This window comes from Vollenhovia emeryi, unplaced genomic scaffold (assembly GCF_000949405.1).
Source record: "Vollenhovia emeryi isolate VEMERY1.0 unplaced genomic scaffold, V.emery_V1.0 DF939130.1, whole genome shotgun sequence".
NCBI lineage: Eukaryota > Metazoa > Arthropoda > Insecta > Hymenoptera > Formicidae > Vollenhovia > Vollenhovia emeryi.
The window spans coordinates 1,491,435-1,515,382 of record NW_011967236.1 but is presented as its reverse complement, the minus strand read 5'-3'; the positions used below and the strand labels follow the sequence as shown (position 1 = coordinate 1,515,382).

General features: G+C 45.2%; 1 protein-coding gene across 10 annotated transcripts in view; it reads left to right on the top strand.

The window, feature by feature from the left end:
- LOC105568302 (homeobox protein 5-like) overlaps window positions 1-23,948 on the top strand; it is a 277,344-nt gene that overhangs the window by 154,991 nt on the left and 98,405 nt on the right. For all 10 annotated transcript variants that reach the window (XM_012023870.1, XM_012023869.1, XM_012023866.1 and 7 more), the window contains exon 3: window positions 3,678-3,768. In XM_012023870.1, the coding sequence (XP_011879260.1) occupies window positions 3,678-3,768 (91 nt within the window). The remainder of the gene's footprint in view (window positions 1-3,677; window positions 3,769-23,948) is intronic.

The following is a 23,948-nucleotide window of genomic DNA, read 5'->3' as shown; positions in this document are numbered from 1 at the left end:
ATAATATACGGCATCATTTAAACTCTACGTTGCGCGAAAATGGCAGTGCAAGCATCGTATTAGCGCCATAACGACGTAATAGCTTCCGCGTCTTTACAAGCATCATAGTTTCTGTTTTATTTTTCTTATTCTCAATCTTTTATCTATATATTATACAAAAAAATCCTATCAATGTTCCTTAGTGTCGCGAACTCATTTCATAAAAAATTGTGGTTCATTTTAATGGAGAGATTAACGCGGAAAGGTGGCATTGTTTTTTTAATGAACTTATAACGTATCTGGAATAATTAAAGTGTAAAATTTAATTAAATCGGTATTACGAAGTGATTAGGTTTCTTGGATGCTTTCACACATGCATTCATTAAAAACGTTTTCAACGTTTGACTGCAATCTCTTAGTGCCAACACGACGACACGCCGCGAGACAACGACGATGACGATGATGACGGCGACGGCGACGAGTATCGACGAGAGGCGATGCGGGTGTCGGGCGAGTTTCAATTTAAAGTTGGACGAACGTGTCGGGATTTCAATGTACAAAATGCGTATGCTAAACTCTTCGCACCCCTCGTGGCGCGCTTCTCTCCGTCTTCTCGGGGCTGAGAGCTCCGACAACCGGGGCCCTTGACGGGCGCCGGTGGACAAGGTCCACGCCGACGTTGCGACGGCAAAAATCAGCAAGTCTGATCAGTGGCGCCAAGTAGAAAGGGGCGCAAGTAGAACGCCGCTTGTTGTAGCATACCCGCACGCGGGACGAATGTCCCGCGTGCACTTTGAAGTTCGTACCCCAAAGGACAAATTACTTTTTCGAGGCGGTCACCCGGCCTTGAAACCCTTACAGAGCGCCCTTAGATCCCTTTAATGATCGCGGCTACCGATCGAAGGTAATGCATATCAATGGACGGGACGGTGAAACAAACGTCCGATACGCCGATAGTTCCTAATGACTTTCTGAATTTTACTTTTTAAAATGTCTTCCTCCGCGTCGCGGCTCGCCTTTTGAGCACCCTCGACGATATTATTACCGTGATTCAAAGGCTCAATATAAACTTTATAACGTTGGCCAGAATTACGGGTGCATCTCAATACAGCTTCAAAGGGTATTATTCTTTCGTCGATATACATTTTGTTAGAGAGAGAGGAAGAGAGAGAGAGAGAGAGAGAGAGAGTGCAGTCTTTATAATAATACACGTATTATACTTTGAAAAAGATTACATACTTTATGTAGTTATAAAAAATCATGATTTCAAATTAACTGTTCATAAAATTATGTTAACATTAATTATTGTTTTATAATTAATCATTATCTTGCCTTGATTATTTTCTGTTATCAAATGGTGAAACAAATGCATTTTTTAAAATTTAAGAACGGTTCCTTGCACGATTTGAAACGAACGTCGGTGTCCGGAGTTTCGTATTTCTTTATTTGTTGACCAATGTGTTAAAACGAACGTATTCATAAATCTACGTTTAAAGTATTCACACACTTATATATGCGTACGTGTATACGGGAGCATATATGCATACGTCGGGTCAGAAGGACGAAATAGATCGAAAAAGATGCTTCGATAGGACTCTGTCTTAGGTCGGCGAGAAGTTTTGCTTCAAGAGTTGGATTACCGCGCGGCTACGGGTGGATTTGAAAATTGCGGGGCCCCCAGGGCTCCTGGGTAGGACGGTGTGGCAGGGTAGAGCGTGATTGATTTTGCATACGACACAGATTGGACAGGTTTGAGAAATTGGACTGGCTTTCTGCCTGGTTTAGCCTCTTCACCTCTCTCTCTCTCTCTTTCTTCGTTGCTCTCTTGCTTGTGCCTACCCCCTTCTCTCTATCTTTCCTTTTCCATCATTTTCCTTCTTTTGCACTATGATACATTCGGACCTTGCGTTCGTGTATGTTACACGCGTGCGTGCATGTAACTCGCGTATACTCGCCATATCACGTGCGTATTTCTACGCGGGTCGAAGAAGGGTTCCCTCCCGTATCTCTTGCAGGGAATGTCGAAGGGGATTGGCCTTGAACGAGCGATTTGTGCGATCTTCGAGGATGTATTTATGAGCATTCTAGCCACCCCCGCCTGAACTTTCATATTACGCTCGCCATTTTAGAGAGTCAGTCTTGCGTGTAGTGAGTTACCGTACACAATATATACGCGTGCATATTTTTGCATTATTTCTCACTTTTTTTTCTTTATTAAATATTCTTTTACAATAATTTTATAAAATATAATACAAATAAAAACTGTAATGCAAATAACAAAAGATATAATTTCGTTAAGTGATTCATAGATCTTATATTCAAGATCGTCTTGAATTTATCTAAAGACGCTGTACGGAACATTTCGTTGGTTACGGAGTATCCAAAGGTGATCTTAAGACGATCTTGAATATAAGATCTGACTATGAATGCCGTCGACTGTGAACGCTGCAAGATACGCGAATGTTTCCGTACATTTCACGAATCTTTTCGTTGAATTTACACCGCATTAAATATTTTCCGTTTGTCTCGGCGCAAAATAAATAGGACTGTTACACGATGAGACTTTTTCACGGTAGATGGAAAACGTGCAAAATGCGCGTCTCAAAGCGGTACAACGTGTGATCATGCGGGAAGGCTGAGGAGGGATTGTTGAGCCATCCGGGGTCGCTCTCGTCTGGCGTTATCCGCCGACGTCGGAGTGGATAACAGGCCGAACGATTTATTCTAAACCTTTATCCGGGGGCGCCCTCCAAATTTATGAAAGAAGACGCCCGTTTAACCGACTCGCTCAGTCATCCCTCACCGCGGTGGTGAAGCCACCCTTCCCTCCCCTGTCTTCCACGCCTCTCTCCGTTACTCTCGCGGAGCTCCATCCCGCTTCGGCTTCTCCCTCGGCTTGGCTCGGCTCTCCCGCTGCGCTCGCATGTCAGCCCTTTATTTTATACCGAAGCGAGTCAGTCCGATTTGGTCCTAATATTAAAGGGGATGTCTTGGCCTCGGCACGTGATCGGGATGCCAAATCTCTCCGATACGACCGCGATTCTAGTCCGAAACGAGCTTCGGACAATTGCGAGCTACGACGCGTCGTGTTTCTTCTCGATGGTTGCGATTATGCATATTAATTCATTCGACTTCAAGGCAGCGCGTTACTTGATTAATTATACAACGCATACGTTACCTAAAATATAATTTTTTTAATAAATATAACTTATATTACTTTGTGATAACTGCAAATATATAACATAAGTATATATAAGTGAGAAATTAAAATTGAGATACATTTTTATGTATAAATAGAAAAGAGAGAATATTAGTTTCAGTTTCTATTTAAACGCAATATGATTTGTATATTTCTTATTGCGCGTTGAATCGGACATTACAGTAAATTTACACGTTTCTCTCAAGTAATTGCATTTATCTCACAAAGTGACACTTCACTCACAACGTCCGTACTTCTAATATAATAGCGATCAAAATAATGGATTTGAACGTTGTCATTTGCTGCTTACAAGTGAATTATTCGCTCGTTTTATGATTCCAAATAGCGCACTTAGGCTCGACTTTAGTCACGACACACCTGTCTTCCCACATTACAAAACTCGTTCTTAATATAGTACAAGCAATTAAAGAAATGCTTCGCTTATAAATTAGGATTGACGTCGGAGGAATAATTTCACGTAATTCGTTTCCTTTTGCAGTTATATCTGAGCAAAACACGGCAGGCTGCCTTCTCGGCCGACTTGCAGCAGTCTCTCTCACGAACAGTCAGTCCAACCGCACGCCAGCAAGGTAAGTTTTTACATTACTATTTTTGCAGCACGCGAGCCATTCTCCCTCTCTCTCTCTCTTTCTCTTCTGCTCTCATATTTTTGCGACCAAATGAAGAATGATTTATCGCGCAATATCATTCGGCCTGTGCTAGAATGGTCCTAGCCGTTTTTTCATCGCTCTTGCGAAACTTTCGGTGCACGTGCAATTTCATTGCTTAATATCCGAACGATCTATTTTCCTGTCTCGTGAGAGGATGCGTTCCGTTGCACCGACGAAATGTTACCCAGGCGTGAAGCTTTGATAAGAACTTTAGTTTATGTACATTTCACATAATAAAATTCACTCGTTTATTATAAGTTTCTAATTTCAAATAGAATTTTACTAAAAACTGGCTACTTGAATTTTTGCTCCAATTAAATTAGTTTCATTCTACCAAGAGAATAATGAATTATTTATTTTGTTAAACAATTATTTGAATTATTTTTTTCATAAATGATTTACGGACAAACTATTTCACCGAACGATTTTTTTTATATGTAATATATAATATCGTCCATCAAAAAAGGAAAGTTTTGCTGCTTGGCAATAGGGTCGTCTATCGTTTATCAATAAATAATCACGCAGCTACTTTTTTTTACGTCTTACGATTTTCATGGGCTCGATTGTGACAAGAAGAACGACGGTCGAAAGTACTTACGGGACTTTCGCCACATACAGTCCCTCGACGGAGAATGGCATAAATAATTTAATGAACCGGGAAATTGATGTGATTATGCTTCCTAAGAATAACGTCCTGCTTCCAGCGGGCAAGACGCGCGCGGAATTTAAGAACGTAACATCACGACAGTGGTATCAGGGCTTTCATCCGGGGCAAAAATCGCGTCGAAAGTGATCTCTCATGATAATGGCACGTACTGCGATCAAACTTTTTTCTTTCCCCTTCGTAGAAAATAGTTGTGGACGCGAGTACGCCGCCGTCTATATACGGGCCGCGATTATAAGCGACCTCGGTCACTTTTCTGTCTATGCGTTCTGGCTGAATTATCAACGATTCGTTTCCCTTTCCAATCGCATTGGAAAGGAGCTACGATTTAGTCAGAACTTTTCAGTAGATAATATTTCGAATGTATGAATTACGCGTAATCATTTTTACTCGTTTATATTATATTTAAGGATATTTGAGTCATAATTCAACAATCGTAAGTAAACAAACTAGATTTACATACAAGTATTTGTAGTTTTAGATAAAAATTGAGGTTAAAAAATAGATATACTACACGCGAAAGATAAAATGGAGAGCTTAGCTTTTCGGTTGAAGCATTGCTGATTGATCTTCGTAAATCCACTTCACTACTGAATTCCGATCTGCATTGGAGCCTCAAGGGCCGGTCAAACGGCCGGGCTCGGCGCTTTCGGAAAGACGAGCGGCGCTCGAGTGCTGGAAACAAAAGCCCGACGTTTCAATTAGGCCCTTTATTAGTTAGCGATAATAGGGCCAGCAGCGGTCGGACCGACACTGGTCTGACCGGATGGCTGGTTGGCGCTTAACCGGAGGTTACGGTGGCTTGTTTGCGCGGATCCGGCTCTCACGATATTAAGGGCTGACTAGGCAGTCTCTCTACCTCCTTGATGTTTAGAATCACCCTTACCGGCGCTCTCGTGGCCCTTTCTCGGATCCGGGCTGGGAGAAAGGCCGTCGGAATCCTCGCGCCTTGCTGGGCCGCGCCGATTGATTTTCTTGCGCGTTGTACAAGTTCACGAGGATAAGCGGAGAAGTCGAGAGAGACGCGGCTCTCCGACGGTGGACGGGTGGAGCGACGAGGCGCGCAAGAGCGAGGAGAACCGGGGGCGAAGCGGTCGAGCCGGGAGGAGGAATTTGTCGCTGAGGAGTGCAGGTCGCAGCAGTCGCCTGCGGCGAGCCGCAACGATCCTCTCGTCCCGTCTGTCGCACTTTACCGCACGATACCGGAGAGAGTGAAAGAGAGAGGAGAGAAGGAGAGGGAAAAGGGAGGGGGAGGGGGAGGGAGAGGGAGAGGGAGAGAGAGAGAGAGAGAGAGCAGGCTGCTACTGCTATTGCTACGGGACCGTTCGAAACTAACTTAGGGCCGCTGAAACTACACTCGCTTCCCGCGCCGCAAAACGAGCGGCACGGCTAACAAGGCGGGTGCACGAAATACATTGGATATTGATTCGCGAGGGAGAGACGACGGGGCAGAGCGCTCTGAGAATATTTCTTGGACATTCAGCGCGCGATAAATAGAAAGTACGACTCCATGCGCCTGGGAGTTGCAGCTTTTAACGTTATCCCCCGGTTGGAAATTTGTAGAATAACAGCATGCGCTCTGTGCTGTGACACGTGTCACGACGCGTTTGCTGACCCAGCTCCAAACGGCAGCACGATGTTGATTAATCTCCAGAGCTGTAACACTCTAAAACTGGCTCTGATTTATCGAAATGCCGTAGCTATCTTAATTTGCTTTCGGAATTGACGCGCAATTGATCCATCGCGATGATCCATTAACGCGTATATCGCAGTAATAAACTGGCGTTCTCCATGTTGTCGCGCGCACGGCTGTCCACGTGGCCTGGCAAATTGCATTTATGTCACGTCGTCTCGATCCATGTAGTCCGCAAAATCGGTTTTAGTGTAAACGAGGAAAGCCGGGCTAAGGGTCTCCGGGCTGGGTGGGTAGGTGCGGCGGGAGAATGGCTGCGACATCTTGTATTGTCAGATCCCAACGCGACAAATTCATAATTGCGTTAATGCGGGTACGGCGAGGGTTCTTGCCGCAACCACCGCAAGGCGCGCCATGGCGTCTTGCGGCTGTAAGAGAAGACGATATAGCACACAGAAGGGGGCGAGGCGGGTCGAGCGGCGGGAGGCGGTGGAGAGCGGTCCCTTCTGGTACGGGCTCGTTAATCTTCGGAGGATTACGCCAAGGAAGTATCGCCATTGTGCCGGGCGCTCCTCTTCGAGTCGATAATTATTAATTAAATTGGCCGAACGGGCCACTCCGCGATTTATCGACTTATCGAGCGCGATTTTACGGCGATACCGCGGTTAGGAAACATGTAGCAAATTTTTTTTAAATAAATATCTAAGTTTGCCAACGTGAACATGTGAACATCAGCATGTTTATATACTAATTGGATTAATTCTACATATGGCAAAGGGTTGACTGGCATACACTCTCAATAATTAGATTTTACACTTGAGCCTCTTCACGTTTTCTCTCCATTACATAATTTTTTTTTACGAAGCGAGAGTTTGCTTATAGTCACCAGTGATGAATAAAAATTAAAACGGGAAACTTACAGCCACCACGACTGGCATATTCCTTTGTTTGTTTAATACAACGTTTCGACCCTATCTTTTGGGTCTTTATCAAGTAGTACTAAGTGAGTCATCGTCGTCACATAAGACAGAGTCGATTTACAAAAATACGTGTACATGTGAGCACTGCTGGGCTCGAACGCTCGATAAGGATCCAAAAATAGGGTCGAAACGTTGCATTAAACAAACAAAGGAATATGCCAGTCGGGTTGACTATAAGTTTCCCGTTTTAATAATGTTTTTTACTATAATTAACAAAATTGCCTAATCGAGTTATAAAAATTATAATATTATTCCACCACGGTTATTATATATTCTATTTCTATTTCAATCAAATGTACGTTTAACAAAACGTAGATGCTTTCACGATATTACAATCAGGCAGAAAAGTTAGTTTGCACTCCTCATACCCGCCGGGATTAAACCAATAGTCCGGTCGTTCCAAGCGTCGGAAACGCGCCGACCAATGCTGGAAATGAAAGGCCGGCCGTGAAAAAGCTCAACTTGTAGGTGCTTCATTTCAGTTGGCCGTGGACAATTGAATCATCGTCAAATCGTAGCGGGAGGGTCATCAAATCTGCACGAACGGGCACGACGAGAGAGAAAGGGTTGCACGCCGGCCGGTCGGCACGGTCGGTCGGGAGTGAAGAGGATGGAATTGCGGAGGAAAGCGGGAGAGAACGGCGACGAACGAACGGGCCGAAATAAAACAGTGATATCGAGGCATTTCACGCACGAGCGAGAGCGTTTAGCAGATTCAACGTGCGTGCCGGCACTCCGCCGCGTTTCCCTGCCGCGGTGAAACGTCCCTCTCTCGTTTCCCTCCCACCTCGATGGCACTCTCATTCTCTCCATTTTTCTCTCGCTCGCTCCTCTTAGCGCCGCTCTTTACCCTTTTCTCTCTTGCTCTATCACCCTCGCCATGGGCCTCGCTGAAAAATACTGCTCTCGCTGACACCTGTAGCTTCGACATTCTACATATGTGCGCACGTAGCACATCGAGCTGCCGGCGTCGACGAGTGGAAGGAACGAAGAACGATGAAATTGATAGTAGATGTCGAAAATCGTCATAAAGCCCGTCGAGCGTCAAAAAAATATCAAGCGTGTGATCGAATAGCGTAGCTTATTTCGACCGAACTATTGCGACAGGCATTTAATATGTCGAGAAACAATCACCTCGCATATTATAGCAGATCACACAAACTTGGTTTTTACAGTCAACTGATAAGCTTCCTGGTTTCACTGTGTGCCGTTACAATTCGTTGCTTCAGAGCAGCTTGGCTCATAGTTATAATTTATCGAAATGCTTACGAGGAATTCGTTATTGAAGATCAAAATTAAACAAGATTTCTATTTTGGATTTTGTAGCAAAACTTTGTATCGTTTTTCAGGCGCGCTTGAGGGGGTTGTTAGGAAAACAAGTTTCACAAGTGGTAGAGTGTGCAGGATAAAATCAATCCTTATAATTATTTGCGATTATATTTTTTTGCTGCAACCATCTACTTTGTTCTACACGTCATCTTATGGCTAGATTGCTTTCTGGTTCTCTATGTAGGAACTCTACTATTATATGATTATGACGATATGTATTAGGTGACAATTTCGATCGTTTCTTTTGAGAAGCTTCGATTTATGAGAGAATCTTTAAACGTTCACGGGCTGTTAACTATTTTAAATTGAAAAATGAACATATTGATAAAGTGGCGTTGTGTAAACATAGAATAAAACTGAATAGAAGCAATCGCCTTCAGTTGCTAATCAGTTGTCAATCGTTGCGAAATCTAATGAAAATATATTGTCGGCATTTTTTTCAAAATTGTGCAAATTAATTGTCTCATTATTGTATGTTATATGTGAAGCGGCGTGATTTTACAATTGATTCGTTTGATAACATCTTTTGATATATGCAGTACGTTTGACGAGATAATCCGTCGATTATTTTTAAAGGTAAAAAGTTGTGTTACACGGGAGTATTCGTGATGCATTTCTATTGACACTGATAAGGAAGCGAAGGCGAATCCGCAACGTCGAACAATTAATCGATACGGTATGTTGCGGAATCGCGAATCTACCACGCTTCGAAAACGACAAAAGCGTGCGAATAGAGGGGTTGCCTCGTCGCGGGTGACCGACAACGGGCGCGCACACGAGCAACCCCTAACGCGGGCGTGAAATCAGGCGCCGGCCAGGACGTCCGCTCGACTCGGCGGCTGGCGGACAATAAGAATCGATATCTTAATTAACGAACGCCGGTGGGTCCGATGAGCGAACTTCTCTCGTCGGGCAGAAAGGGGAAGCGGAGGGATGTGAAGGGACGGGGAAACGGGGGAACGAACGTAGGGAGATCCGGACCCGCGTTTTCGATGGGATAGCAAGGACGGCGGACGCCTGACCGGAAGCGAGAGTCTGCGGAGCCCTGCGGACCTCGTTCTACCGGAAGCGCCATTCACGCGGCCCTCTCGCTCTCGTCCGCCTCTTCGCCGATGCGGTCGTTCGTCGTGGTTGTCGTCGTCGCCGCCGTAGTCGCCGACGCTGATACGTTTTTGAATAAACAATACAACTTCCCCACGGCCGCAACCCTCGAAAAAGTTTGCTCGGCGGTGCCGTTAAAAAAAATATCCGCGGCTCGATGACGGCGAACTCAATTTTTCTGTACAATATTGCTCGTGCTCGCGACATGCTGGAACATTTCGGCGTTTAGTAGAAAAAGATAACGTGAGAGTTAAACATCTCTTTTAGAATACTCTAAAGAGGCTTGATATCTAATATAAATCATGGCTAAAACTTATATCATAACAAAATGATCGAAGTAATATCTATGTTTCTTTTTAAGTTTTTGGTAAAATAAATATACCAACAGTTGTTGATATTTTGACATGCAGATAATAATCAAAAGGTCCACTTTAGCGAGTTAAATATTTCCATTGACATTTCGTGAAGATTTCCGTATCTTACGTAAACAATATTTTAACACGAATTACGATGGTGAGCGGAAATACACGGTTCCTTCCGTTATAACGAGCGTCTCTCGTCTATGACGAACCGTTCTGGCGGCGCCATATTCCCGGAGATTGAGATATCTCCGAGAACGTCCGACTCGATTAATATCGCCGCGAAGGAAACGAGCGAGGCTGGGTAAATTAACGAATTGGAGGGCGCCCTTTCCAAGACGCTTTTACCGCGACTGGCTAATCCGATAAAGTGACAGCTTCGCACGAACCTCTTTCCTCACGCTGACATTCCGCCCGATGGGATATGACACTAAGTATTCTATATTGACTAATAAACCGCTATTCTCCGTGGTCTCCCCGCTAAGGAAGTCTTGCTCCTTACTTTCTTTTCGTAATGACTGTTCCCTGGGTCTGTCTTCGCACTTCACAGACCTGCAACGCGTTGTGTTGTATTTTCACGCAACGATTTGGTCTAAAAGGACCGAGTTCTTGAAGCTGTTCGTGCGTAATTCAAATAAGGGACTCATGTACACTTCCCTCCTCCACCTTCTCGCGACCGTTCACACTCTCGGTGTTTCCGCTCCGCTCGCTCGGGAATATCCTGGCGCAGGACACAGCTGGAGAAACCTCGTCAAGGCCGCATTGGTGGACGCCTCAATCAGGACTAGCTTTAGAACCCAATTTCACGAGAGAGAGACTATTTGCGCGTGCTTTGGCCGGCAGTAGGTTTGACCTCTCGTTAATCACCAAAGGACCCGAAGCACGAAGGCGAGTCGGACAAGCTGTGTAGTTGACCGCAATGGCTGACCGTTGGCCCGGTGGACAAACCCTTAAGGTTACCGAGATACAGAACGCTACTCTGATAGCGCATTTTAGGGAAAGCCTGGAAGTAAAAGATCTCACTTGGTTTTCCGTTGCAAAATTAGCCCGTGACCGCTTGTTTAAGGTGTCAGCGCTGGAAAATGATATCGGCAATCTTCAAAACTGCTGGAGTGCATCCGCATTAATCGAACTTGTTGGATGAGTCAATATTTGGGTTGCAAGCGATACGTTTGCCACTGTAAGCGATACGTGCAATGATTTCACGCAGGTTGAGGCATCGCCTCGAGCAGTCCTCGTTGGCTTGTACACGACGCCTAATCGCTGTATTAGCTGGCTTTGTGGTTAAGCTATGCTATTGCCGAATTAGGGGTGATTCGCTTCGAAACACACCCTCCCGCGTTTGTGCCGTTTAGGTGAGCATAACGCGCGTTTGTATTTGCAACATTAGCCTTGCTAAGTTGTCTGCAATATTTCGGATTTCAACTTTGCGGAGTCGTCACCTTCGGTACCTTGAATTTTCTACGCGGGCACATTCGTAGACTCCACGTGCATTTGTTAGTATACCTTACAACAGAGTGCATTTATAAGTATACGGAATATATCAGGTTTCAAACAATACTGAACTATAAATCACAAGCTTTATTATCATTTTTTCCAGCTAGCTTTTTAAAGAAACTACAGTGTTTCTTATGCTATGATGTACAAAATCTTTAACTAATTAAGATATCAAGAGACACAGTAGAGTCTCGTGTCAAGTATAATGGCAGCGAGAAGCGCGCGCGAGCGCGCGAGAGACCGTTTATTATGCAGAACGCGTGATCAGGTATTAAAGTAAAGAGCAATGGCAAATAATAAATAGGTAGCTTTTATTTGCACGTTTTACAGAAACAATCGTGCCAGGCAAGCCATTTTCATGAAATTTGACGATATATGGTTTCAGGCAGATTTACATGGCATGCTATATGTCGGACCGCCATAGTCTCTTGGCGCATATCGTTTGTTGGTTTTGCGGTATACCATAACGCTGCCTTCCTCGTAACCTCTTTCCCTCCTCTTGGGAAAAGCGGGCTTTCGGCAACATCGTTCAGTAAAGGGCTCCTTCCGCTACGCCGCCTGCGTATTAGACACGAATAAAATCTGATCACGGTTTACGAGATTCCTATAAGTCTACGGTATCCATCAGAGAGGGAACGAGACTATCGAACTTAAAAATGTTTATAGAACATTTGTGTTTGAGGAGAAAATTTTCTTTCATTTACAAACCTGCACATGTCTGACAATACTATTCTTATTAACAAAAAATTGTTCTATTCCGCGTGAAAAAGATTGAGTTGAAAAATGTTAAGTTGCGAAACCGCTGTTTCGAATGTCATTACTACTTTCTGATTTATTTTAATTTAAGTTGTCGTTGTTTGATCTCATTGGTGTTCGCATCAACGCCTTCAAATCATTGCCTGATTACGTTGGATAAAAAGCCCAGCGGTCCCCTTCGGGTGCAGCTTTTGACCTCGGCGTGAGTTCGACCGCAAGATCCACGCAGGAGAACGAGACGGATAAAGGTGGAGAGGAGGTGCGAGAGAGAACAAGCGGAAGCACACCGCGGGGGATAAACAGAGGTGACGTAATTACCGAGATTAATGCGGCCTTGAGCTTTCGGTGGCAACCGAAGCTCTCGGTGCTTGCTTTTATCTCACGCAGCTATCATCCGGCCCCGCGTCTCCCTCTCCAAGTCCCCGCCCCCTTCGCCTCCGGAAAGTAATTTGAGGACGAGAGGGAACGGTTTTAAATTTTACTTATCCGTGGGACTTAGATTTACTTGCGTTGCTGACGCCGCGGGCGGCCAACTCCGTTTTTTTCCCCGGCAATGTCTGTCACAGTGCGAGTTCAGTCTTTGCACAACGCGTAGGCTAAATTTAAAAAATGCTTCGGGACAATCAGTTGCGATCTAGACAAAGATAAGAATATTGTTGCGCTCGCTTACAGCTGAAAGCGCATGCTGAACGAAAGAGACTTTATCCGTATGATAGCGACAAGATTATTCCACGTTGAAGTTGTTTGTTGAATCGTGCTGTTCGTGATACAAAACAGATGCGCGATGAAACAGTAATTTGAAACAGACTGGTCGAAATTTGTGAGTTTTTCGTGAGAATCTTTTCTGCCGGACGATAGTTGAGAAGGAGAATTTTCGCTGACACCCGGCGTGGCTTCCTGCAGCAACTCTCTCCGGGCGTCGTGAGATTTTCCGTAGACGACACCCGTAGCGGCGCTCGGGCGCCGAGATTTCTCCGTCTCTCTTCGCAGGCAATCTGAGAGGAAGGAAGAGAAAGCGAGGGGGTGAGCGAGGGAAGGGAAGTTCTTCCTTTCACCAAAAACACCGGGTGCGGCTGCTCTTCCTCCCGCACTTCATAGAAGAGGGCCACTATTCACGTCGCCTCACCGGCACCCCTTTCTTTCTACCCCTCACCGTCGTAGTTCGCGTTGTCGTCGTCGCCGTCGTCGTACGCCGGGGTACGCCGTTGCCTGTTCGAGACAATGATATCGCAGGAAAAGAGGAGAGCGTCTCGGCCCGCTTTACAACTCCCGGCGGGGCCGACGTTACCGGGGCGAAATTAATATCATAAATAATATCGTAAAAAAAATAGAGCCCGCAGCGCCCGCCGCCGTCACGCCGGCGTTACCGCGAAACGTTTCTCTCGCGTCTTGATAAAGAAAACGAGAGGAGCGGTTCAGAGAGAGCGAGAGAGGATGGGGCAGACAGAGAAAGTGAGGGCGAGAGAGGAAGAAAGAAGGGGATCGGCGCGAGGAAGCGTCTCCTTCTTAGGGGAAGTCGAAGTGCCAGTAAGATCTCGGATTAAGCCGAGCAACGTACCAAGCGCTTTCTCAGAGCACATAATCTTGAAATGCGACAGCTTTATTTTGAGAGAATTTGAATTCATTTTTATGCCACTTTTAGTCGTGGGATACAGCGTGCCTCGAAAAGGAAACATCTTCCGCCACTGTACTGTCATCGTATTAAAAATAATTGATCTCTTAAACGACACTCTCGAGATATCGGGTGGTAGAAGAACAAACAAGTTGTTTTCCTTTTCGTGTATCGAGAAAGTTGGTACAAAATACAAGTAAATACAGTTACATAATATTGCGTCGTGCTTTTATCAAGCGCGTAAAAAGAGGCGCCTTTGTTTAAAAAATATTAAAGTCGAGCTTTAAAGATAATCGCTGTGGATCGGCCCGCACTATATTTCAACGTTAAATCGCTTGATTGCAATGTAATTGCTATCGAGATCCACTACATCCGTTGTATCAATTTCACGCCTTATAACTCTCGATCGTGCATATTATGCGTCGTTTGCTACGCATAGCATTAGGACTTGCCTTCCTTCGTCTCTCATCCATTTCCTCCTTCGTAACTCCTAACTAACAAAAGCTCCGTATATCCCGCTCGTGCTCGGGACGACAACTGGCTGCGATACACGGCGACGGGTATATATCGTCGGCGCGTGTTACGGTCGTAGCCACCCTTCTCCTCGCTCATGTGGCTTGATGTTTCTCGCCGAACAGCAATATAATCACCCTGATGGCACAAAGCGGCCACCCCTACGGCGGCAGCCTCGCCGCGCCTTCCGCGCCATCAAACGCTGATGATACAGACGATACGACGTATGTATACGCGACGACGCTAATTCGCGTCATTGTCACCGTTTCTTGCACGAGACTAGGCGAAGCCACAGGTAGCTGGGACTCACCCTTGCACATTCGCGTTGCTGTCGTTGTCGTTTGTCGAAGACAGGCGTGAAATATTGTCTGGATACGCTGACAATCGAGCTTCTAGTCGATGATACTTGGAGTATTGTTCCGCTAAGAGAAAAGACGGATTCTCTAGATTGCGGTGAGGGGCGAGGTGATATGCATGTGTTATGAATAGTTGACAATTATTTTGAGATGCCGCTGAAGTGTGTAATAATCGCCACTTAACTGACAGTGACAAGAGAACTGTATCTATTTAGAATTATTACCGTGCAAATAGAATATTTGACGTCAACTTGTCTTTATCATTGAGCGACGAATTCCGCAAATTTATGTATTTTTTTCGTTCTTGGAGCACGTGATTGTGTACTGGATGATTGGTTATAGGTACGTTTTCAGTTGATATCGTTAATAAACATTTGACTTCAGAGACTCATTCATTGTTAGACGAGGGTTAATAGTGACGTCTTTCGAAGGAGTAGCCGCTCATTAAGATTCTGGTTGTTTGCCAGGATGTCGGACTTCGAAGATCTCTTCCGTGGGTAATTGCATCCTCAAAGGGTTAGTCATTGGAGCGTAGCCCGCGGCAAACCTAAGAACCTTAAATCTCTCGAGAGCATCGCGCCTTTTCGTCTTCTCGGGGGAAGAACGTCTTTTCCTCGAGAAGTAGGGTTGCCGTCTAATGGAATTAAAACTAAGCCTACAGATAGCGAAAGTGTCGGCCGTTTATCACGATAAATATCTTGTTAGATATTCTTGTACCTGTTGACTGATGCGCATTCTGTCGTCGAGTGCTTATCAGAATTTCCTCATTTAAACGTAGGCATCCTTAGCTGATTTCATTTATCCGAATGACCCGTCTAATACTTGAGCTGGAGAAAAGGAACGTTCCTCACTTGCCATTAAATCTGTGTTGCTTTTTACTTTTCGCGGAAAATTAACTTTTTCCCTTCAGGATTCGCTCGGGCAATTCGGTTGAATATATGAACGATCATTGCATCTGGAACAAATGGGTTAGAAACTATCGGCGTGCGCTTCCAAGTCATCTAACACGTTGCCAGATCAAATTGGCCTTGGCCACGAAAATTTCCTACGCGATATAATTGCTAATATCTTTTTTCTCTTTCCATAAGCGTAACGATATGTAACATGTTATTTTCCAAACGTTACACAAATGTTGTACATAATTTTTTGATAGTACCCGTAGAAAAGAATATAAAAATGATATTAAGAACGAAAGGACTGTGAATTAAGTCGGATAGTCCCTTTAATTTTGTGAAAAGTGCACTTTAATCTGGTGACGTTCATCAGGAATCTCCGCTGTGTCTCCCGGGTAGCACAATAATTGCCACCTTGAAAGTGGTACGAGATATCCCGAGGATATTGAGAGTACGGCGTTTTATTTTTAACCATCCGGCTTCGGGCGTCTTGCTGCGACCTTAGTGGCATCGTAAACCGTGAGTACATAAACGAACTCAGTCAATAACCGGCAGCGCGGAATCTCCCACGGGCAGGACTTTACTACAATTCGCATTTTCATGGCGGATGGAGTTACGGTTTATTAAAGGGAAAAAAGACTTTGACGTTTGTACTGTGAATAGCTGTTTTTCGTACGCGGTGCCGCAGAGAATGCGTCTGGGCATTGACGATGAAACTTTAGGCTTTGCTAAATTAGGATCGAAGCAAGAGTGGCAAGAAAGAGTTTTATAAATTGAGCAAGAATTAAAAGTACGACGAACGGCATTGCACTAGACAGAATTATGTCTCTGTGGTGATTTTTATTAACGTATTTATAGAAATTAGTTCCAAATTTAACGATCTCTTCAAAGGAAAATTGTGAAAAACACTCTCTCGGAACTTGACATGAATGGAAATAATTTTTTAATCCTTCGTCTAATGGAAATGCCGTCCGAAAGCAAATCTGCGTTAGAAACCGCCGTGGGACACGATTAATTATGCCGGTGAAGTTGACCCTTGTCTTCGCATATCCCACATTTTATTGCCTTCTACGGGCTGTCGCACGCGGTCGCGCTTAGGAGACCCGACAGTTTCGGTGCTACCGAAACGGTAATGCGCGAATGCCGGGAATTCAGAAAGGTACCCCGGGTCCCTCGGCTGGATCTTGGTGGTGAATTTGCGCGCCATAGAATTCGCGAGCTATTCGTGGAGCGCGAATTTTCCTCGATAGGTCGCTAGGTTGGCCGGTACATCCGGCTAGGATAGCGAGAGATAACTGGGCCGGCACCGAGAGACCGGGATGAATAATGAAGTGAGTCGCGCTTCGCCCGGAAGGCCAGAGATTCACCCGGGCCCGGTCTAGACCCCCCGAGATTAGCCCTGAGTTATGGCGTTAAGATCACATCTAATTGTATCAGTTCGGGCCACCCAAACCGGCCTCTATCTACCTATCCATCTGTACCGGCCCGCGTGCTACTATAACCTGCTTACTCGGTCCTCCTTCCGCGTCTCTTCCGCGCCATTGACCGGGACCTTAAACGCCGACCGACCATCGATTTGCTTAATCTTGCGCTTTGCGAGGACTTTACCAACTCGCGACTCCTTCTCTTCCGTTCGACGACTTCGCTCGACGCGGTTTACCGGGATCCGTGCTCTCGCCCCGACTACTTATCAGGAAGATTCTCTTTCCCCTCTCTTAGTCTTTCAGTGTTTGTGTTATTAATTGAATTTTAGTGTCCGCTTCGGTACAAGTTTTGAGTCGTGGCAGGTGAAGATGATCGAGTTGCCTTAGTTAAACGAACATTGGGCTTTGTAAATCGTAGCGAGCGATACACGCGATTATAGTACGCTATTTGTTACGAGGATGTGTCTTTATAATACGATCATATTTCGTGGCTCACTGGCAAAATAGGCAAGTCCTTAGGCATTTCTGATCCTCCTTTCTTCTGGTTAAATACCTAACGTCGCTCCGGGTTATCTCCCAGCAGGAGAGAGTGTTGGGAGAGGAAGCGACAAGCAAAGAGAGAGAGAGAGAGAGAACACGAGTCTATAATGGTTTCCTTGAAGCTCATTCGCGTGCTAGGACAAGATCGTCTACCTCGCATATAGTTTCCCCATCGGTTCGAACACATACAGGGTGTACCGATTACCCAAAATCTTAAAGACTGTCAAATATCATTAATTATCTAACTAAAATATAGAAATAAAAGGTTGAAAAAGGCACAATGTCAAAATAAAAGGTACAGTTTTGGCTACAATTTTAGTTGAAAACAGTCGTAATTTAAAACGATACCAATTGTACAATTTAGAATTCTCCAATGTGTGAGAAATGTTTGGAAATATTTGTCTTTTTAAGCAGTGTTATGAATTTTCTAAGGTCCGCGTCTCCCTTAGACGTTCATTCGATGAATACGGCAAGTTTAATCACTTCCAGGATGCCGACTTTGTGTCGGCATACCACGATGCTTTCGAGTCACCTGATAAGAGCGGTTGGGCCAGAGATATTAGTAAGTTTGCGCTGGGAAGGAGGTGAGAACTAGAGGAGGACTAGCGCGAGTAGCAGAGAGGCATTAGAGGTCGGGGATGATCACTGAGTACGCGGCACTAATCAAGACGCATGATTATAGGCCCCAGAGAACCCTTGAGTACCAGGCCACCGTCATTCCTAGCCAAAGAGGAGCTACCACGTACGTTTTCCGCGCCCTCGTTGTCGCCGAACTGCAGATTACAGGCCGTCGCTTTTTGACGCATCGTCGTATCCTTCTTGCATTCTAATCATCTAATACCTTCGAATGGCATTTCGAATTTTGCCACTGCTTGGAATGCGTGCGCGCGTTACTGTTAGACGGCAAAGTCAAGGGGTCTTAATCGGAACTGATAATATTAGACTGATTACATCGTGCCTGAATTATATAGCAGTCATTACTGAGTAACATACTTATTATTAACACTTTCGGCAAATGCTCGCCGAGCTATAAACGTTAATAATAGAGCACTAATAAACCGTGGATACATTAAACCGTGTGTAATCCCGTTAATGGATCGTTACTCGTCGCTCGATCAATCGTTAAGCACTGTTGGCGCAATTGCGACCATCGGTATCAAATTGTCGGTACTGCGCTTCACGATTATTGTATCGCTGTCGAATAGTCCTCCTAATCGATCGCGTCGCCCTCCTTTTAGTGCCATTTAACCATTTCTAAGAGTGACAATTTGTCGAACAGCCGTCCTGCGTACAATTAATACCTTTCTCGTTTCCAAGTGTTACGTACGCAGACATGATTTTCATGATAAATTTGATTAAAATTCTCTCCGTGTGTAGAAGTAGCTTTAAACGTACGTGCTTATTATGTTTTTGCGTCTATAATTAAAATATAATTAAAGTAAAATTTAATCTATAGTTATAGTGCAACTTAATAACATATAAAAATAACATATAAAAATTCCCCGGACTTTAATCATTTACGTCTCAAGAACAACTTAACGACACGTCGGCGAAGTATCTCGTGTCCCAAAAAACAGTGTTTAAGTTATACTTTGGCAATGATGTTACGATTTACTCTACTATTATCTGAACGATCGGCGCCACTTTGGTTAGCTCATTAGATCAGAGACGACTGTCGAAGCAATTAGGATCCTCCTCGCGATTCTCCTCGGGGAGGTAGTGCTCCTGTTGATCCGGTCGTAGCGCCAGAGGAAATTTCCCGACCTACGGTTCTATTTGAGGTTGCGCTAAGCAAGTTAGCACAACCCCAACGTATCGCGTTAAATTATGCTCAGAAGCGCTGTGGCTGCCGCGGATATGTGCGTACACGCGGGCGCGCACGCACGTAATTACGGTAAGCGGCGCGCATTTGCCGGGGAAACCGCGTCTCAGAAAGCCCATGGCGTTGTCACGCGACGGCCTGCGTCGGGCCCCGGGAAAAGGGAAATCATCCGTCTCCATTTTCTTCAGCTGTCGGATCACGCGGCGACGTCCCGAACGTCACGCCGTGATAGGGAGCGAAGAGAGGCGCGCGGCGACGTGGACGGTGAAAATATTATACCTTATAAAGTAGATGTTATCCTGCAATGCTACACGCCAGAACCGCGGCGATACGCTCGGCCGGCGGGCATCGGGTATTTTCTCGTCTGCACACCGCGAGAGAAAATATTTTAAACAAAAAGTAAATCGCGAGTGCGTGCTTGTAAGTGGAAAGCAGCCGGCGATAAAGTAAAAGCGTATAACAAACAATGTCATTACAAAATCTATATGCATTTTTTTTACGCAAATAGATAATTGACGGAATGTAACGGTAGCTTTGTGCGGCTCGTTTTGATTACATCGAAGATTATATTTTCGACGTTCTCTACTCGGTATCCCACAGTCGTCTGCACGTAGACAGCATTGCTTTATATACCGAAATCGGATTCTCCGGTGGATCCAGTCGATCTCAAGGCACGTGCCGACCGATCTATGGTTTACTCGCAAAGTTTCCGATTGCGCGGCACAAAGAAGTTTGCGAATAGTTGCCGGGCTACATCAGACGACGTACAAAGGAGGAATCCGACGTTTGTAGACGGAGAAAGAAGGAGAAAGCTAGAGGTAATGAAGGGACAAAGGACGGATACGGAGAGATAGAATCTGGTGGAGGGATAGCTGGTTCGTTAATCTTAAGAGCGTCGGATTCGCGATTTCGGGCAATCGCATGCCATGGTGATCCCTAGGCACATATAGGAGCAAAGGGTCAAACAAGATTGATCCTTTTCATCGGGCTAAAGGCGTAGGATATCGAATTCACTTAAATGAACGATATGTTTTGTTCACCGAAGCTCGTCTACTGGAAAATATCTACATAAATACGTGATTTATAATAATATCATAAACTAGGTGTGTTTTATTGAAATCAGTTGACTTTGTTACAAAAATTATGTCGTCTATATGAAAGCAGTTAAAAATTAGATACCTGAAAAATGTGTTGCACTTTCAACGAACTAAAAATAAATGGAGGTTTCAACCCGCTGCGCATCATGCGTCATTTTAGATGAGATCTATTGCCGAGAAGAGATTATAATAACACTTTGCTCCTGAATACTCGATGCACTTTAAGCACGTCGGACTCGCGATTGATCCTGCAAGTAAGAAGGAGTTGGCAGACTTCCGAGGTTAAAGAGCATTCATCACACCCTCCCCGGCCTCTGTCGGAGACATTTTCCATCCTGGAATCCATTGAAAGTTCTCTCGCATCAGGATAGCTGCCCGAAGAGCGTACGAAGTAACGTCATACCGTAGTGCCGAGGGGTGGCTCTGGCGCGCGTACGTGTGTTTGCTTTTATTTAAATTGTAAGTTAGATGCCATTCGGGATGAGGTGGTGCGCGACGAGGCTTTTAGTGAATGGGAAGAAATGTTTGCGCTAAATGATTCGTCCCCATATGGAAATGAAATCTGCGGCAGCCATCGGTCCGCACGACCGATCTCCAAAGTATCTGCCGGAGTCTTCGTCGCGACTCGCAAGTTTTTCAGGACGAGGCAAGAAGGCGTTTTACGTATGTATGAAGGAGGACGGAAACGGGATATACGCCCTGCGCTTTTAAGCGCGAGTTAAAGTACGCTCGAAATACGTGATCATCGCTGAAATTTGAGTACGCAAGATTTCCATACAGGCGATGGAGAGAAAAGTCTTGATTCGCTCTGAGCGGAAAATAGACAAGGAGAATTACAAAACTATTGTTGGAGAAATTTACTGTTTGATGAATGTATCATGGAAATGTATTCCGACAGCTTCTAAAATAAATCGATCGAAGCATACATATTAGATTGAATCGCATGAATTATGGTAACAAGCAGATATTTATTGCGGACTTTTGAAACATCAATCGCCACCGATCTCCGTTGTCGCCACCTCTCGCTCGCTGAGAAAGTTGCTAATGCGAAGCCACACACAGGGATTGTGCACTGTTTCGTCGGAAGCTGGGACGCAGGGACAGGAACCGCGCCCGGATTTGCATACTCGTCAGCTGTGCTTCCTTCAACTTTTCCTGCGGCATACCCTCCGTAGAACTCCGTGCGAACTCGGTGGTACGGGTATGCACTCACGTCGGGTAGAGCAACAGAGGAGGAGAGAGAGAGAGAGAGAGAGAGAGCGGGGAAGAGAGGTGGAGGTGTCGGGGACAGCCGTGTATTTCTAGTCCCGATTCATAATTGCAAATTTCCTTCGCCTTATTTATGCAGCCCGGTCTCATACCGAGCCCCGACTCGGCTTGCAGATTCGCTAATACGGGTCTGTCTACCTCAAACTCCTCCGGCTCAGACTCAGAAGACAAAGTCGGAAAATATTATGTATTTTTCTGCAATGGCCCTGCAATTTCCATCGTTGTGATCGAGAACGTTTTTATGAATATTGATGAATGAATGAAGAATGAAGAAGACTAAGAAAGGCGATGGATAATGTTATTATCGTCTCTAAGTAACCAATTACATACTTGTTATTGTGTAATCGGCCGTATATCTTCAACTTACTCCCACGGATCGGAATGTTCTCGCGAGCCGTGTACTTAATATCATTTTTATCGTACGTAATGGCTTGTACCGATCCATCGTCACCTAAGGAAAGCATGTCACTCGATGGCTTTACAAAGTGGCATCGAGAAGAGATTAGCGGCCCTTCTGCGTCCCGCGCCTCTCCCCCGATCACATATCGAGTTATGAGAATCTCTTTCACGAGTGTTACACGTGGGGAAGTCGGCTCACGTGTTCGCGGGCCATACATTTTCACTTTGGCGCACGTGTCGTCACCTTCGTCGCCTTCTTGCAGCCGTCGTCGATGTCGACGATTCGGAGCAAGGGAGAGGTTGGGGGACCTCGGCGAAGGGAAAAAAAAATAAGGCCTCTCTCGCCTGTTCGATACAAAAGCTCTTCTCCGCGTGCGTGCGGAAAGAAGAAATGGAGATACGATGATGCGTTCCGTTATGCATTATGCATACGCAAAAGAGGAACCGAGAGAGATGGTCGCTAACTGAAAACCGATTTCTACTACCGCGGATTCGGGCACCGAGGTCTCTCGCTTACAGAGGCGCGCCAAATTGTAAAGCGATCAATTCGTTCATAAAAAAAAAACAATAGATACCGTAGTAGAAGAACACGAAATTCTTTCCGTTTACGCGAATTGTCTGCGGATAATGAAGAAATATCAATTGACGCGTGGAAGCGTTAGATGAAGAAATCTTTGACATACAACGTAGATAAGCCGGCGATTTACTTCACTCGATTTTATCGGGAGAAATTTTTAATGCATAGTCCTTACAATTTCGACGGAGTTGCGACTTATCCAAGTTGCGACCATTGTTGCGATCGCCAACAATAACTCGGCTGTTGCTAATTCGCGCGCTCGAATTAACTTTGGAGCCATTTACTCGAAATCATAGACTCGGCGCGAGCCCAGTGATTTTCTCCGAAGCGGAAATGCGATTCTCTGCGGGTGATGCATAATACAGGAGAGTCGAGGGTACGCTCTTATAGCGCGCGCCTGAAGAATGTTAAAATTCCTACGGAGAGAGATGGCGTCGAGCAACCTCGCTCAAATATCGCTTTAGCGACGCCGCCGCGCCAGAGATTTGAACGAGCGACTCCTCGTTTATGCTATTCGTCGTCTATCTTGAAATATTTACCGAGCACCCGTCCTTCGCGCCATCAAATAAACGACGCGGGGGGGAAGTTATCGGATTTAATAAAAATTCGCTATGCCATCCATTTCGACGTTTCGAAATAATTCACACCGATTAATTGCAGCCGACTCCGACTTCTCTTTAAACTACGAATAATTGCAGCGGTAACTTAGCCAAATTATTTGTAACGATCGTGTTGGGAATAAAATTATGGCCGGCGCTGTTCGTATACCCCTTACAGATAGGAAATGTGAAAGTTGTGGGCTCTTTACATCTCGTTACTGACAGCAGTTTGTTTGCCGTAATCACGTTTGTTTTATGGGCCGTTATGTAGGCAGATACTTTAACTAATTGTATAATTGCTTCCAAGCCGGTCGACGGTGGCGGCGTCGCGTCGCCACCACGTCGTTTCCTGTTCCCGTCCGCTTTTTATACTACAGGAGGGGACGGCAAGGATGGTATCCGTAAACACGAGCGCCGTCCACATCCGTCCTCGCTTAATTGCACGATGTTTAATTAGCAAGATGTCGACAAAATGAGCGCAAATGATCATAGAGCCAGGAGTTTTTGCGAGGACTGAATTCTTTTTCAAACGTACCTCCATGTCGCACGGCAAAGTGCTAAAATTTTTCCATATCTAATACATCAAAACGGGGTTGCTTTCAACGTCGCTCTTGGATTCGCGAATTTCTGGGTGTTCTCCAATACACTTGGTAGAATCTTAGGATTGTTCCATCCCTTG